Below are 16439 nucleotides of genomic sequence, written 5' to 3'. Positions count from 1 at the left end.
TACAGACTTAAAGTTATTACAGTTACAGTGAAACATCTTATTTGTAGAGTAATTGTTTTCTTGCAGAGCCCAGATATAGTCAGCCCTGATGTCACTGTGCAACTGTTAGGAAAGGTGAAAAAGACTGTGTCTTTATGAACACTAGCAGAATGATTTGGAAACGTGAAAGGTTGTTGCAAAGATGAAGAAAATAAACTGTTGAAAAGATGACAGGAAATAGTGGGTTTAACTTGAAGGGGTATTTCAGAGAAGCGGTAGGAAAAACTTTTTCATGGTAAGGGTAGCTAAGTATTTGTGTAGATCATCTTGGGAGATAAAGGACTCTCCATCACCATAGAGCTTAAGAACAGGGTAGACATCTGCCAGGAGTGTTTCAAAATGCCCTGGAGCAAGGAGAGGGAATGACTTAGATCAGGAATACATCTAAAGGTGAGAACCTTGAGAGCCCTCTTTGCAGGGACTGTGTAACTTCACTAATTTCCTGTGCATTGTCACTAGCCTATCCTGAAGAGAGGTCCTCTTTTGCAGCAGATGTGTTTGGCAAGAACATCAGAAGATAGCAGATACAATTCAGGGCTACATGGAGATACCAAAGCCAGGTCTAATTAAGTAGATATGTTTGCATGGCATAGGGCAGAGTACAGATCTCAGAATGAGTACAGCGAACATTAACACAGTGCTCATAGTTCTGCAGCTAGCCTGACACAGTTCTCTGCTTACTTTCTCTGAGTCTGAATTTCTAGGACAGATTCCAAGGAGGAGCAGAAGGAGGAGAAAGAGGGACTTCTGTCGCATAGCCTTCCCCATTACTGCTGTGTTGTATCTAGGCCTACTGCACAGCACGTTATCTGACCCTCAACCAAATTTTATCCTCAGAGGCTGCATTTCTTCCACATTCACCTTAGATTTAAGCCAAAGCTGAATTTTAAGAATTTTTTATCACAAGCAGTCAGAGATGAACAAAAGTTTCTTTAGCATTTGATTTCTGTTCATGCACATTTTATAGAATACTTCATGGTATATATGACCAGGGTAGGATCTTGTTGTTTATGAGATATGCAGAATGAGATCTGCATTAGCAGATTATGTTACAGGTCAATAGTTTATAGACAGTCTTTGTATATTTCAGTTAATAATTACCTTTTAACCTCTGTTAAATCACTCAAAAATCTGAGCTACAAGTACAGTTCCTAAGTAAGCTTAAAATCCCCTTCTTTACTACTTACAAGTTGCATTAGATATCAACCTTGAGTTTCAGTATTTAATTCAGAAAAGCTTGGAATCAAACCTTCGGGATGGTGGTAGTGAAATGAAAGCCATAAACTAACCCTAAATCATAGTCTTTGTAGAAAATTTCCTATCGTGTTCCACGAGATGATTGACTACCCCCAGAAAATGTGCTAAAGACAGAAAAAGGAGAGAGTACACTACTGAAAAGATGAACTGAGAATCCAGTTTTATTAGTTCAACATCTGTGGTCTGCTACAGTGCTGCAGATACTGGATGTTAAAGACTGCTGACCTGTGGTAGCCAGTCCTAAAAAAGAAAGAAGTATTGGCTTTTTTTGTCTGTCACAGTAGTATGGCATAGCCAGAAGACAGTGGCTGTGGTAGAAACCATCTTCTTGCAGCTCCTCTGATCTTGGTCTAGTTGACAAAACTGAAAGGTCATTCTTTGTCTGAGACCAAGGGCATCACCCAGTGGGATCTTTATGCATGTAAGGTCACTTTATGCCTGTAAAGACTTTTGCCATGACTTTGAAATTAGGTAATGAACACAGCCAGAAATGTCATAGGTATGAGGTTGTTTTTTAAATATTTGAAATCATTGGTCCTTACACAAGCATTACCCAACTATGCAATAGCGCAATAGCAGAAAGTTAGACAAGCTTTTCCTCAACCATATAGAGGAGATGGCAGTTTCCTCTTTTGCAAACAAGTACTTTTAACTTCTATTACAGATTTTTGTACGCAGCAAGTACACTTGCGCAGCAGTACGCAACTGCTATAAGTATGTAACTTGAAAATGACAGTTTTGGGTTCAGTTTTTACACCTTTCTGATGCACCCTGTAAAATGGGTCTACAATGTTAAATCTAAGCTTGTGATTTCTGAAACACAGAATCACAGAATCGTGTAGGTTGGAAGGGACCTCTGGAGATCATCTAGTCCAACCTCCCTGCTCAAGCAGGGACCTCTAGAGCATATTGCCCAGGATCACATCCAGACGGGTTTTGAATATCTCCAGGGAAGGAGACTCCACTACCTCTCTGGGCAACCTGTTCCAATACTCTGTCACCCTCACAGTGAAGAAGTTTTTCCTCAGCTTCAGATGGAACTTCCTGGGTTTCAGTTTCTGCCCATTGTCCTGTTGCTGAGCACCTCTTGTACACGCTCTGTACTTTTTTATTAGTTCCAGCTCTCAGGAATTTACAATCTGTCTTTACATTAGTTCTTGTACAGCTCCAAGCATTTTGTCAGAACATAACAAATTAATGCATCTTTAGTTCGTTTTGAGCTAATAATACTTAATTTCTCTTTGTGACCTTATGAAGGTGTGCAACTGGAGAAGCCTGGCAGGAAATCATGCTGGCATGTTTGCCTGGGAAACGCTGTGATCCAGAATCTGATTATAATCCAGGGGAAGAATACACATGTGGAAGCAATTTTGCCATCATTTATTTTATTAGTTTTTACATGCTTTGTGCATTTTTGGTGAGTCCAGCTTGTGCTTATTAGTAGAAAGGAGTTTTAGCATTTTGACTTTTTGATGAATTAACAAAGTAGTGGGGCCAGAGAATAAGTGCAAGTCCCTTATCTAAATAATTTTTGCAAGGTCATATTTTTCATATGCATGCCTAAATGCTGTAGCTCTTGCTAAATGCCAGTAATGTCTCATGTGCAAGATATTCTTCTGACTACAAGCCTCCATATATGCAGGAATGGTTGTTTGCACAGTGGAAAGCTAATTTAACAGTATATTCACCAGCCATTATTTCAGGCCTTTCTGAATAACATCATTAAATATTCATTAACAATGAAACAGCAGATCCTTTGACCTACTGGTAATATTAGAATTATTTAATATCTTAATATTAATTCTGTAATATCTTTTAACAAAACATATGCAGAATTCTTATTGTCACATCATGGAATTCTGTTAGTACAAAAGGTTGTTTCCTGTGTGTTGGATATATGTTTTTGTTCCAGTCTTTTAGCTTAATGTAGTCTGGCCCAGCAAATCAAGGAACAGAAACAAAACCATGTTATAGCCTATGTCAAAGGCTGAAACGCTATATGACAGAATAACATTCTTGTCGTGTGAATACTTGAATACCAGTTAGTCATTTAAATGATCAGCGAGTATTTTTTGTGGTAGTTGATGATATTTGCCAAAAAGCATTATTTGTAAGATCAATTTGTTTGATTACTTGAATTCTAAACCTGCTACTTTATAATTTAAATTATGAAAATGTTTATATTTCAGAAGAAGGAAGGTAAATCTGTGTTCTCATTTGCTTTCTTAGATTATCAATTTATTTGTGGCTGTCATTATGGATAACTTTGACTATTTGACACGTGATTGGTCTATTTTGGGTCCCCATCATTTGGATGAGTTCAAAAGGATATGGTCAGAATATGATCCTGAAGCAAAGTAAGTTAGATCACTTCTCTGATAAGATTTTTTTTTTGTAATAATAAAAGCAGAACATAGTATATTCTTTGGGAATGCATGTGTATTTGATAATTGACATGTATTGGTTCTAGGGGAAGAATAAAGCATCTTGATGTGGTGACATTACTGAGACGCATTCAGCCCCCACTTGGTTTTGGCAAATTATGCCCTCACCGAGTGGCCTGCAAGGTAAGTTTTACTCTATTCCCCTTCTAGGTTTATTTCATAGTTCATAATTCTGCCAAATATGTATTGCATTTATACAGTAATACTATCTAGTGACTCACTCTCGAGTTTTTCCAGTTTTATAGAGGCTGAACTTAACCCACTAAAACTAGTATCGTTTCTTTCACTGTGCTCATTTGAGTAGTTATCCCCAACTTAAAATCCTTTACGGAGTGTCAAAATGAAAGGAGGTGGTCTGTAAATCTGTCACTACTTCATTACTGTCACATCTGTGAACTGCCTCAATCCAGCGCTGGTCCTATAAGCCTCACAATTACATTCTGAAACAGTACTTCTGTAGTCACAATCATGAGAATTTTGCTGCCCATGAAGCATATGCCTGAGATTGAAGGATGGGGATTGCAAGATGATAACAATAAGTAGTAGTGAAATACTGCGCAAAGCAATATGTAGCAGTGAGCAAGACGGCTGAAAATTAAAGGGAGTTTAAAGTAAACTATAATTTGTCAGGCACAATGTGTAATTCAGGTGAAGAATAATTGTACTTTAGTTTATTTGCTCTGTGGCTGCTACCACCCATAGGCTAAATGAGGTTAGTGTAGGTATCTTGGCATGTGCCTTTGTCATGCCTTCATTTTAATGCGTTTCTGTAAAAAAAAAAAAAAAAAAAAAAAAAAAAAGTCCTTTAGCTCAGTGCAGGGTAGGTGGCATCTGGCACATAGCAGGCAGTAAAATCCAGAATATACACATTTGCAGTGCTATAACTACATATGTCCCTAACACTGGGTGACTGTGCTTCAAGTTTGCAGACTAACTCAATAAAGCTCATGAAAACTACTGGACAATTTTATCTTTTGTAAAGCATCCCTGTGATCAGAAGAGAGATAAGTGATATGAGGTGGATATTGTAGGCAGCTGCAATGGAAGACCTATCCTATCCTTTTTTTGAAGAGTTACATAATTATTAGGCCTCTCACTGGATGTTATTCTTTGAACACATCAGCTTTTCAGGAATGAACATGGCAGGAGATTTTTTCTAACAAAACCACATCAAAATTTGTTTTCCTTTTCTCCTTTACAGAGGTTAGTAGCCATGAATATGCCACTAAACAGTGATGGAACCGTCATGTTCAATGCTACTTTGTTTGCTTTAGTTAGGACTGCTCTAAAGATCAAAACAGAAGGTAAGGTTCTTATCTGTGCAGCCTTTACTGCACTTGTCAAAAGGCGTAATGAGGAGAAGCTGTAATTTACTTCCTTCATTTTGTTGGACATGAGTACGAATGCCTTCATTTCACTGGATTTGGTTTGCTTTTGGATTATGGGTTGTCTTCACTGTTGCTGGGAATAGTTGATTAGAAAATGAACGGAAGAGGTTACTCAGAAGTTATTACATGCTTTTACCTGATCAGATGAAACATTTAACAGTGGCATAACAGGAGGTCTACTGCAAGGAATGAATGAAGTCCCCTCTTTGTCCAACCAATATGTTCCTTCCTTACTGCTGTTTAACTTATTAGCTTGAGATCCCAGCATTAGTGGGACTGCAACTTTTCACACTTGAAAGCTAAATCCCCTGTTTCGTGGAAGCCGGTTCTGACAGAATTGGATAGGCTTCTATCATTTGCATCAAAGAGTGAGAAATTTTAAAAAACAGTGCTATGTTTCAAAGAATTTTACTTTCTATCATTTTATATTTTTTCATTATTTTACTATCTTTTACTATTTTATGTTTCCTGTCTTCTGCTATTCTCAGCAGATTTTGTGTTCCACAGCCAGTAACAAACTGATTAGAATAACTCCCCCAGGCATCCCTGTGCCTTAGGTGATGCAAAGCAGAAAATCTTTCCTCAGTAGTCAGTTGCCAGAACTTGCAAGCCTGTACAAGTTAGTAATTACTGTGATTAAACAAATAAAGGCTTGGCTTTGGATCAGGAACACAGTGGCTTACAAAGAGCAAGTCACCACTTTATGCACAATTTAGGCGGCAAGTATTAATCAGTTACAGAGTAGAATCAAGATTTGTAGCTCACTGCTGACCTTTGCAGTACTCCAGAGACTAATCTGATAATTCCATAGGAGTTCACTTTCTTATACCATTTCTTCTCTTTAATTATTGTCATATTATTTATATATATATTTAGGTAGCATAGGCTGCTGCAAAAGATCCTTATCACAGTCTTTATCTGTATGCAGCTAGTAATACCCAAAGGATCATTCATAGCAGCTGGTTGAAACATAATTTCCATTCTCCATTTTTCTATTTCATTGCCACAGGTAACCTAGAGCAAGCAAATGAAGAACTTAGAGCAGTTATAAAGAAAATATGGAAGAAAACCAGCATGAAATTACTTGATCAAGTTGTCCCTCCAGCTGGCGGTCAGTGTGATACTTGGCAATATGCTATTCTCGGTGCATTTTGGGTTTTACAGATGGTTAGGAACCAAAGAAATATAATTATTAAAATTTGAAGTTGTAATATCATTAAAGGACAACAGATAATAATAACAATTAATATAGAGAGCATTATATCCTGTTAGGCTAGACAATACAGATAGGACTGATACTGCAACTTCCTGAGATAAAAAGAAAAAGAGGAAGATATATTTTGTGTTTATTTGCTTGCTTGAAAAAAATACCTTATTACACCTAAACTTAGTCTTGATTTCAAGTCATTCAGCAAAATATGCCAAACTTAGTCTGATTTCAATGCATTCAGCAAAATAACATGTTTTGTACTAATTAAGCTTGACAACGTACACCACATTTTAGCTTATATACTTGTATATGTTGAATACTTATGGGAGGAAACTAAAAAATTTTACTTGCCAGATTAAAAGTAACATTGTTGCTAAATTGATAAAGCAAGAGGCCAAATTATCCCAGTTATACTAGTTTAACTGACAATTTCATAGTCAGTAGAAAATGGAATGAGTTCTGATTTATGCCAGTATGATTGAGATACAAATATGGCTCAAGTAAACGGATATTTAAATTCCAATGATATTAATATGTTTGCAAGAACTACAAGGCACGTATATTACTCATTCTTACGTGCTATAAATGACATGTCAAATATTTGGTTATATCACTTTTTAAATATATATATACTAATATATATATTTAGCCTTTTTTCAATATATACATTTCAATTAATATGCTGTAGTGTAGGTTTAAGTGACTGTTTTTTACTTGCTTTTTCAAGTTTTAAAGGTGCAGGATCTGTTGCATGGTGTCAGCCACACCCAGGAGATATATATATATATATATATGTTTAGACATCCAAGATGCAGATCCATTGTAATCATCTGGTATTTTCTGTAGTTTATTGTACTTTTGTAGTGTTACAGCAGCTTTCAAGACTGATCAGGCTCAGGTTTGGAAGCAGACTCAAGATCCCAGGCCCGATGCTGGTGGAGGCTGATCCCTTTCTGAAGGTGATGCTCTCAGTCTCTAGGGGAGAAAGAGCATGCTGGCTGCACTGCTGTTCAGCATGACCCGAGAAGCAGCATTAGCTTTGTCACTGGAGGGAGCCACTTGCTATTGGTGTGGTGGCTGCCAGCTGATAGTGGGGGTGAAGACAAAAATCTAGCAAATTTGACTATCGAAAGGGGAACTGATACTGCACATTTAAAACAACTTTTTGTGTTCTACTCTGTTGTTTTTAGCCTTACACCTAAGTGCTTGCATGGCATAGATGAATTGCTTTGTTATTGTTGTAACTATGTGCTTGAGCTTTTTCTGCAGCCTCTGTTCCTTTCAACTATCAGTCTTTCCGAATATTCTGAAGCAATTCTGTTTTAGGGTGGTGGCATGGAATTAGTGTTGCCTCTTGCCAACTTTATTCCCCTACATTTTTATTGAAATAGAGATGCATGCTTCAGAATAGCAAGCTGTGCCTGCCTAAATCAATCTGACAAAGAATCTTTAAAGATTACATTCCTGGAATTAATCTTGCATAGTAACTCACCGTTACCTTCAGTTTCATTTTGCTGCTGAATATAAGCTATATATTTACTTTCAGTTATACTAAAATTCATTGCTAATATTAATTCTGCAAATATAGCTCTCCAGTGTAGCTAGAAGTCTGAAAATCTGGACCATATTACGGCTTCAACAGCCTAGTGTAACTAAGAACACATTGGGAAGTGCTTAAGATTCATAAATTTTTTTTACTTCAGTTTGAATTTGTTTCTCTGTAGACCTTGATATGACTTACCTCAAAATCAAAAATATTTCAGCTATTTTACATTACAGCCAACTATTTTACATTCATATGTCATAGGATTGTAAAATAGCTACAATGCAGTAGAGGTTAGTTTCTACTGAAGCTTACTATTCACTAGAAAATTATATATGGCAATAACATAGGTGACAGCTGGTAAGTAGCAATCTGCTAGGAGACAGAAAACACTCTTCAATAAAAATCAACAAAACATCCAAATTCAATATATTAAAATCACCTGCACTTACAAGTTTTGAGCTGGCTACTTTGTAGTGTTTTTGTCCAGTATTACTTCTGCTGTGTTACTGAATACAAGCTCCTTCATGTGCTCATGACCATGCCTCCAGAACACAAATCAATTATTTGCAGAACAGAATGAAAATAGTCTTTATAGCATTTTTTTCCTGAATTATAAATAGATGCGCTAGGAATGAACAGTTAGTTAACTTTTGGTACTGGTTAAATGACTTCATTTCTATAACTTAATTAAACCATAATAGTTAGCCACAGATTTCCAGTACAGAAAGCTGAAACTGCTTTTCAAAAGCATAGAATGTTAGTCAAATGCATGAATTTATGAAGGAGCTAATATTCTTAGGAGAATACAGAATAAGAAAAATTCATACCACCAACTAAAGATTCACCTGCTTTCTCTTGTCTAAATTCCCTGATCTCTGCCTGCAAGACCATTTAATCCTGCCTAATACTTTTTGCCCTCTTCCAAAAGCTTCCTGCTGAAATGATTCCTTTTGCTGTCACTAGCTGTAGTTACAGATCTGTCTATAGTGTGGTCAGTTTTGCTTAGCTGCCTCCCTACCTGTCCACGTCTGGCTATGTGTGTGTTACTCAAAAAACAGAGTCAAGGACGGCTCCCCTTGCCCAAGCTTCAGTTCTTGTGTTCACGTGTCTGCAGTACAACTGACTGTGCCTGTGAAGTACATATGCATCTTGTTTGTACATTCAGACTTTGTAAATTCAGTAAGGTGGTAACACATTCATCTAATACGCTCATAAATGAGCTAGTGCATGTCGACAGTGATCAAGAAGAGCCCTTCATTTGTGCATACTGAAACTTTGCAGGTATTGCCATCTCAGGTACAGTCAGTAGTCATGCGACGTCATAGCCTGACTTGAGACATGCTCTAAGCGCAACCCATAGTATATGTTATATCAAGTCTGTCACTTTGATGTGCTTGTTCTTTCTAGGAGCCATTTGCTATATCACTTCCTTAAAAGTTCTGTTCAAATACTTGAAAGAAAATAATATAAAGGATGGGGAAAGGCTTATTTTGGGAGTTTGACCAAGAATACTTTGCAGAAATCAGTGGACTCAGTTAAACTAAGGAAGATGAGTTTAAGATTAGATTCTATATAAGAGAAGTCTTCCTAATACAAAGAGCCATTAGTCTTCTGAGCAGCTGCCAAGAGAGATTACAGGTGAACATCAAAGAGAATGCGCACCAAAAGATTAGCAATTAGATTTGAGGAGTCGGTTAGAAACTGAATCTGCATGCTGGTGAGCTTTTCCTGTGAGCTATGTAACCCCTGCTATTTCCTAGGGGGAACTGGGGAGACTAAGACCTTTGAAGAGATGTCAGTATTTGTCAGAGCAGACTTTTTAATGCCATAAGACATTTCCTGCAACAGACTGGTCTCCCAGTGAAGATATTTTTGACAATTACCATAATTCTTTTTGCTTTGATAAGTTTAAAGACAAATAAAATGAAATGCTGGGAGAATACATCCCTGATGCATTTTTACTGCAGTTAAATGCTATCATACTTTCTCAGATGAACAGTACCCACTTCATACATTATAGTGAAACACATCCTGTGAATTCTGAAAGAATCTTATTTTGAATGGTAGAGGATCCCTTTTGAGACCGATTTTGTTGTAGAGATAAAAGCAAGTTTAAACAGTGATGTACTTGGATTGGATTTCCCCATCCTTTTTATTGCCATGAAAATGAAATATTGTACAGTAACCATTATTAAAAGAAGAAAATTAATTCACTTTCAATTAGCAAAAGCTGTTATATTACTGGTAGAAATACTATTAGAAATGCTATTGTTAGTGAGACACATTGGAACATATTATTATGGCTAAAGCAAAGACACAGGCAGCTCTGTTTTTATCAAATGTTACTGAATGATGTGTTACAGTATATTATAATCAATTAGAGAATTTACTTACATCACAGTATTACGAAAGGCAAGGCCTGCACTTGCAGTGATAATTTTAACTCTAGATTGCAATTGATGGGAAGCAAAACATTAGCTGAACAGAGAAAAAGCTTGCTTAAAAAGAACCTGTTCGCATGTTAAAAAAATAAAAATTGTCTGTCCTAAAGCTTCATTAGTGAGTTAAAATAAGGAGAAAACAAATGGCATAAAACTAAAAGAAAATAGTAGTATATTTTCTAACAAAGGTATGTTCAAATGTGTCCAGATGTATTAGTTTTTCTGTATTTGGCCAAAACAAGTCACAACAGTACGGATAACCTAGATCCTGAGATGTATTAAGCACCTGTCTGTCACAGGAACCTCCTGTCTATCAGCATATGGGCCCTAACAACAGAGAGAACTTGGACCCCTAAAGCGCACTCCTCCGTTCTTCCTTCTTCCACTAGGGAACTAGTAACCATGTTGCAAATAGCTATGGCAATATATTACAAAAAGGAAGAGACTAGGCAACACAGCAGAAAGTGAAAAAGCTAACTTCATGCCAGATACCTCTAGGGGAAAGAAGGTGTGTGAAAACAAAAGCAATGTTTTTGAATAGAAAACTATTCCTAGTTTTCTGGCAAGCATTAATCATCAGGGTACCAAACTCCTGCAGCTGAATGCTCAAATGGGACACACAAAATGAGCATGTATGTACTATGAACCAGGGGATTTCAGTATCCTCATAAGGTAACTGCCTTTGAACTTCAAAAACCTTGAAACTTGGATTTTGTTCACAGAAGTAACTCTGTAAAAAAAAAAAAAACAAAAAACAAAAAAAAACCCAAAACCTATTTCTTACTGTACTTGCTCTTTGTGTGCATTTTGACTTATACCAAGTTAACTGACAGAAGTTGTTTTCATTTCTGTCATCATTTCAGAGCTGATACAATACAATAATGTGGGAAAGCACCATGTCTGTTTCGTATTTGCTGTTATTGTCATCATCTATCTAGAAGGTCGCTAAGGACTTAATCTTCAGTCAAACAAGAGCCTCACAAAAAATACATGAAATTGTAAAGGCTGTGAGGTTTGCCTCAAAACTGAGAGTCTAGACAATAAGATAACAGAAGATACAACCCAGCATGAGTACCTGGGGCAGAGATCAAATTCAACCTGAAAGATGCTCAGGTATTATAGTGAGGGTGTGACACCAATGCAGAAACTTAAAAAGCGAGGCAGGCTGTAAAGATGGCAAGCTCTTGTGCAATTAAAGCAATGTTATATTGATATACTGGCTAAGAAAATTTGATTCAGCAGGAAGAAAAAAAGAGTGAGAGTATGTTGCAAGCAGGACTTCTGTTTTTACAGAGTCACTCCTATGAACATAAGCATATATAAGGCACGATAGCTGTTATTTTAATCCAGTTGTTCCAGGTAACTAAAGCCAGTAGTGCAGCTTCTATGCATATACAAACATGTTCCCAGTTTCATTAGAAACTTACATGAACTTACTTAAAAGTACTTGAAACTTGGTAAAATTATTATGCTTTCTTCTTAATTAAGGATGAGTTCACTTATCTGACTGAGCCTAAACTGCTTGCTAAAGCCTTGCTTTAAGCTAGTTGCAGGTTCCATTATTGTAAGCTGAAAGCATAGTGCCTAGTGCACCCATCACGTTTTTTGTCCCCGAATCAGATATGAGTGTAGAGGCTATTGAAAAATGCGCTGACCTGGGAGAGATCTGTCTGGTCTGTTCATTTAGATGATGAGGTAACCGTGGGGAAGTTCTATGCCACCTTCCTGATACAGGACTACTTTAGGAAATTCAAGAAACGCAAAGAACAAGGACTGGTGGGGAAATATCCTGCGAAGAATACCACGATTGCTCTGCAGGTGATTTTGTTTTTACATTTTAGCTAACCATTTTGTGAGCTTACTTGAAATAGCAGGTAGATGAATATTCATGATTGTGCAGTGCTGCAAGGATTTTATTTAGCTGGGACACTTTTGGCTCTTATTCATCAGAAAAGCAAAAAGTAATTCTGCTTTCAGTCTGTGACAAGGTAAGTGCAAAAAGTTATTCTCTGTGGATTTCTCAAACAGTAGCAACAGTTAGAGCAAAATTTTTCAGCAAGTATAGTTGAGGCATCACAGTCTCATGCTGCTGATACAAAATCAGATAAAATAAGTACTTCTGAGCTATCATTTATTTCTTTGTTTTACATTTTAACTGTTCAATTTCTTGTGTTCCTACAATTTTAAAAGCCAGTTCTCAGTTTCAAAAGACTTCCTAATATGCATTGCCTCATAATAAAGAGGTTGTTATATGGAATAATTTTTCTGCATATTTCTCTTTGTTGTCTTTCTTTGCTATTCATAATTAGTGGTGAAATACTTTCCTATTAGTATTTTTTAATGTTTGCACATTACCTCACTTTCATCAATTTCAGTTTTCAGAAGTCATATTAGCACACTACATTAATATCTTTTATTGTCTTTTAAAACAAACTATCAAATGGAAACTGTAACAATTGATAGTACTGGTTGACCATCTAGCTCTCAACAGGCATGCAGCAAGTGGTCCATAGAGCATAAGTGTTCTAAAGATTATATTCTGAAAATTTCTGTCCTCTTATATACTCTTTGTATTATGAACCTTGAAACAGGCAAATGGAAGGCTATTCTCAAATAATTCCAGACATCATACACTGCACCTTTTGTATTGGGTTAGGACTTTCTGAATTTCAGTTAATGCTGAGTAGATTCCTACAAACTGTAAACCTATTTGATGTTTCTGATAGCTTTTTTTCTTCTGATGCCAAAACTTAAGAGGATGTTGTGGAATCTCTTTCTACATGGGGAGAGGCTGTTTTCTTGGTTAAAAAAATTGCTGGTTTGTTCTTTTATCCGGCGGGTAATTTGTTTCATTCGTATTTCCTAGGAATGTGTCTGTTGCCATCTCCAACACATTCTGTTCCACGACTCCATAAGCATAAGAGATGCAATAGGCAGAGAAAAAGTTCATTACAGTTCTTGCTATTGATGTGTGAGCAAATGGCTTGCCAGGATAGCGTGAGCTATATTTGCATATCACAAGAGAAAGAAACGTTATGGGGACTAGAAGAGATAAAAAGACTGGAAACAGAGTTGAAAGGAAAGTGAAAGTCATCAGAGATTGTTAGGAAGGACTTTGCAGACTCTCTCATTCTTCATTTGAGAAGCAATTGGTAACAAGGACCTCAAAGTAAGTTTTAAGTCACAGTATTATGGTTTTCCACTTGTGTTTTCTAAGTTGCACGTGTAACAGTATAGAAACAAACATTGGGTTTCCAAATGTGGGAGTGTGCCCAGTTGTTTATTATCACTTCCTGCTCCCTGTTCAATAATGAAGGGAAAAATGAAACTAGGATAAATTAGGTCTAAGTCTCTATCTTTAGACAAATATTTCTCAGTTCCCAACAGCTAAAAATTTGGCCACGAATCTCTGTCATGAATCTATAAAGGGTTATGGGGTTTGAGGCATGGCATTTATTTTTTGCTGGTTAAAACAATTCTCCTATGGTAATGAAATGTTCCAGGCTGGTGGATGGACGGTCATTTCTCTCTTTCTCTGCTTTTCCCTCTGTTCCATCTTTGTTTTTCAAACCCACTAGTAGTCACTCACAAACTTGATTTACCAAATATAAGTATAAATACTGTTTCAAGAAACCTGAAAGTAACTATGTTTGAGAAAAAGCCCTTTCTTACTGGTTTTCAATACAGCATATAAAGGAATAATACAATTCATTACTGAAAGCTACAGCAACTCAAATTCAAAGTCGAAATGCTGTGTATGTTAGATTAATCAATTCTATGAGGATACAGATTTAAGTCAGACCTGGATAGCTTTCTAAAAGATATGTTCTGCTTCAAAGGGGAATTGATTTCTCTTGAGCAGTGCCCCATAGAGCAGTCCTGTGAGATTTATTGTAAGGAAATCAGTACAAATGAACACAGTGAATCCTTTTAGCCTTATAATGTATGAAAAAAAGTTTTCCATTTTAAGCCTCCTTATTCCAGATCTGCTTTTTCCAAAGCTTATATGTTTATAAAACTTAAATGTTTTCAAAAAACTATGTCCATAACTATCTTTTTGGCAGCATAATTTATGGGTATGCCACTGTCATCAAACTTGTTTTTTCAGCTATAGAGATTTTGCTGAATGATCTGTGAAAGGTTTATAACTAAGAGGATGTTATTTCTCCTTGGAGAACTGTAAGCAGCTATTTTTTTCCTTCTATTTTTACAAATGCTCACTCTAAGTAAGTTAATGTTTGCAGGTCTCCTTGGTAAACAGTATACTAATAACAGTAGAAAGGCACAATATCATTCTGTCTCTCATACAATTTCTCAGGTAAATTGTGATGATTACTTGATCAGTATATGTCACGTTTTCATTATAAACACTGGAGGTACTTCATATAGCCATTGTGGTGGATTTATGTTTATATTACCCATTTCAACCAGACAAATTTTCTGATTATGTGTATATCTCTTCTTGAACTATTCATACAAAGTGTACAAACCGGCTTCCAGCACCTCCCACGGCAGTATTCGCTTTTCTGTTGAAATCTTAAAACAGTAGTGAAGTAAAGCAGATCAGTCTATGATGACAGCAAATATAAAATACTTTCCCCTCTATTTAAATAACTTTGGTGGCTGACTTTGCCTATTAAGTATGGATGGAACAGATTGTGAACCAGCAAACTGGTGCACTTTCCTATTAAATCAGGATTTTTGTACTAGTGAATCAGTTTGTTCCTGTAATCCAACAACAGCTAAAGACCCATATGTAATACTCAGAGTAATGCTACTTTTTACTCACTAAATCTAACAGAATAACTGTAACAAAGTAGAAGATGTGGCTACAGTGCACCTTCAGGTACTCAGTGCTTTGGCTGAGTGCAAAGGACCATGGCCGTGACAGGAACGCTATAAAGGACAGTATCATGGATGTAGTCATCCCTTGAACTCTGCTTTGTACCTTTTTGCCGTTTCCCTATAATCCTTTTGAAATGAAGCTCACCAAAACCTCTTGTAATATTCAAGATCCATGGCACTGTGGATGTTTACAGTTAAGTTATTTTACTTTTTACAATTTCTTTCTGATGTTTACAGTTAAGTTATTTTACTTTTTACAATTTCTTTCTGAAGTATGGTACCAACTAAAATCAGCGCCAAGAGTTCTTAATACATAAACAACAGAAAACATTACTTTTAAATGAAAAAAGTTAGCTGATAGATTCCATGAGGAAAAAAAATGATGATTTTCTGTGTTGTGGTCTACAAGCAGACAAAAAAATCTTATAGTTAGCTGAGTGGAAGGAAACTAATGGATATAAAAGAAGTGCAGACTAATGACCTTCAGTTATCACTGGAAAAGAAAATTGTCAGTGAGATACTACAGTTAAAGTATCAGCTCCAACTTTAAAGGCTGTGTCCTGTAGGTGTTAAGTTGCCTAATTCCTACCCTGCCTTGTTTTTGTAATCCTTGTTTCCAGAATCCTTTTTCCAGTCCTGCTGAAGTAAACTGTCATCATTTTGTCCAATTACTGAATCTCAAAGCAATGCAAATTAAAATGCTTTACTCTAACCAATTTTATGGCAAATTTACATATCTGCATTTCTACCATTCCTGACTATAGCCTGAAGATTTCCCAGGAAGCTGTTTAGTCCTTCCTACAAGGTATGACAGTTTTTCCCTAGCAAAAAAGAACTAAATTAATCAGCCTCTTCTCTCCGGAGGAAAAATGTGCTTAGCTATACCTGAGTTCCTGTCACTGAAATCTGTGCGTAAAGTGGGACCTGTTTATACAAGTAATTGTGATTAATGATCCTGAGAACTCCCGGCATGGACACTCTCTTTTCAAACTAAGAATGCTTTACTCTGCATCCGTATTAATTAGACTGAGATGCAGCACTCTTCCTTGGGAATAAGAGTGTCTGCAAAAAGGGTATTATTTAGTAGGGAATGGCTGTTTTGCTTTAAATTCAAGCCCTACCCTAATCTAAATTAATTTATCCATGTAATAATGCTAGCAGAACTCTATAGTCACTGTTTTAAAATTCTTGAGTTTTCTTTAGATTTTTCTTGTTAATATGCAGGACTGTCAACATTTTGCAGTATTAGTCACTGGTGAACAGTGGATG

At 36.5% G+C, this 16439-nt stretch overlaps 1 protein-coding gene across 10 annotated transcripts in view; it reads left to right on the top strand.

Annotated features, from left to right (window-relative positions):
• The window catches only part of CACNA1D (calcium voltage-gated channel subunit alpha1 D), a 205571-nt gene that overhangs the window by 161698 nt on the left and 27434 nt on the right, over positions 1-16439 (top strand). For all 10 annotated transcript variants that reach the window (XM_068907041.1, XM_068907039.1, XM_068907038.1 and 7 more), the window contains 6 exons: positions 2554-2713; positions 3526-3653; positions 3767-3863; positions 4942-5044; positions 6138-6239; positions 12013-12143. In XM_068907041.1, the coding sequence (XP_068763142.1) occupies positions 2554-2713; positions 3526-3653; positions 3767-3863; positions 4942-5044; positions 6138-6239; positions 12013-12143 (721 nt within the window). The remainder of the gene's footprint in view (positions 1-2553; positions 2714-3525; positions 3654-3766; positions 3864-4941; positions 5045-6137; positions 6240-12012; positions 12144-16439) is intronic.

This window comes from Struthio camelus, chromosome 14 (assembly GCF_040807025.1).
Source record: "Struthio camelus isolate bStrCam1 chromosome 14, bStrCam1.hap1, whole genome shotgun sequence".
In the NCBI taxonomy this organism is placed as follows: Eukaryota; Metazoa; Chordata; class Aves; order Struthioniformes; family Struthionidae; genus Struthio; species Struthio camelus.
Note: the sequence above shows the minus strand (reverse complement) of the source record. Positions and strands in the feature narration are given on the sequence as shown.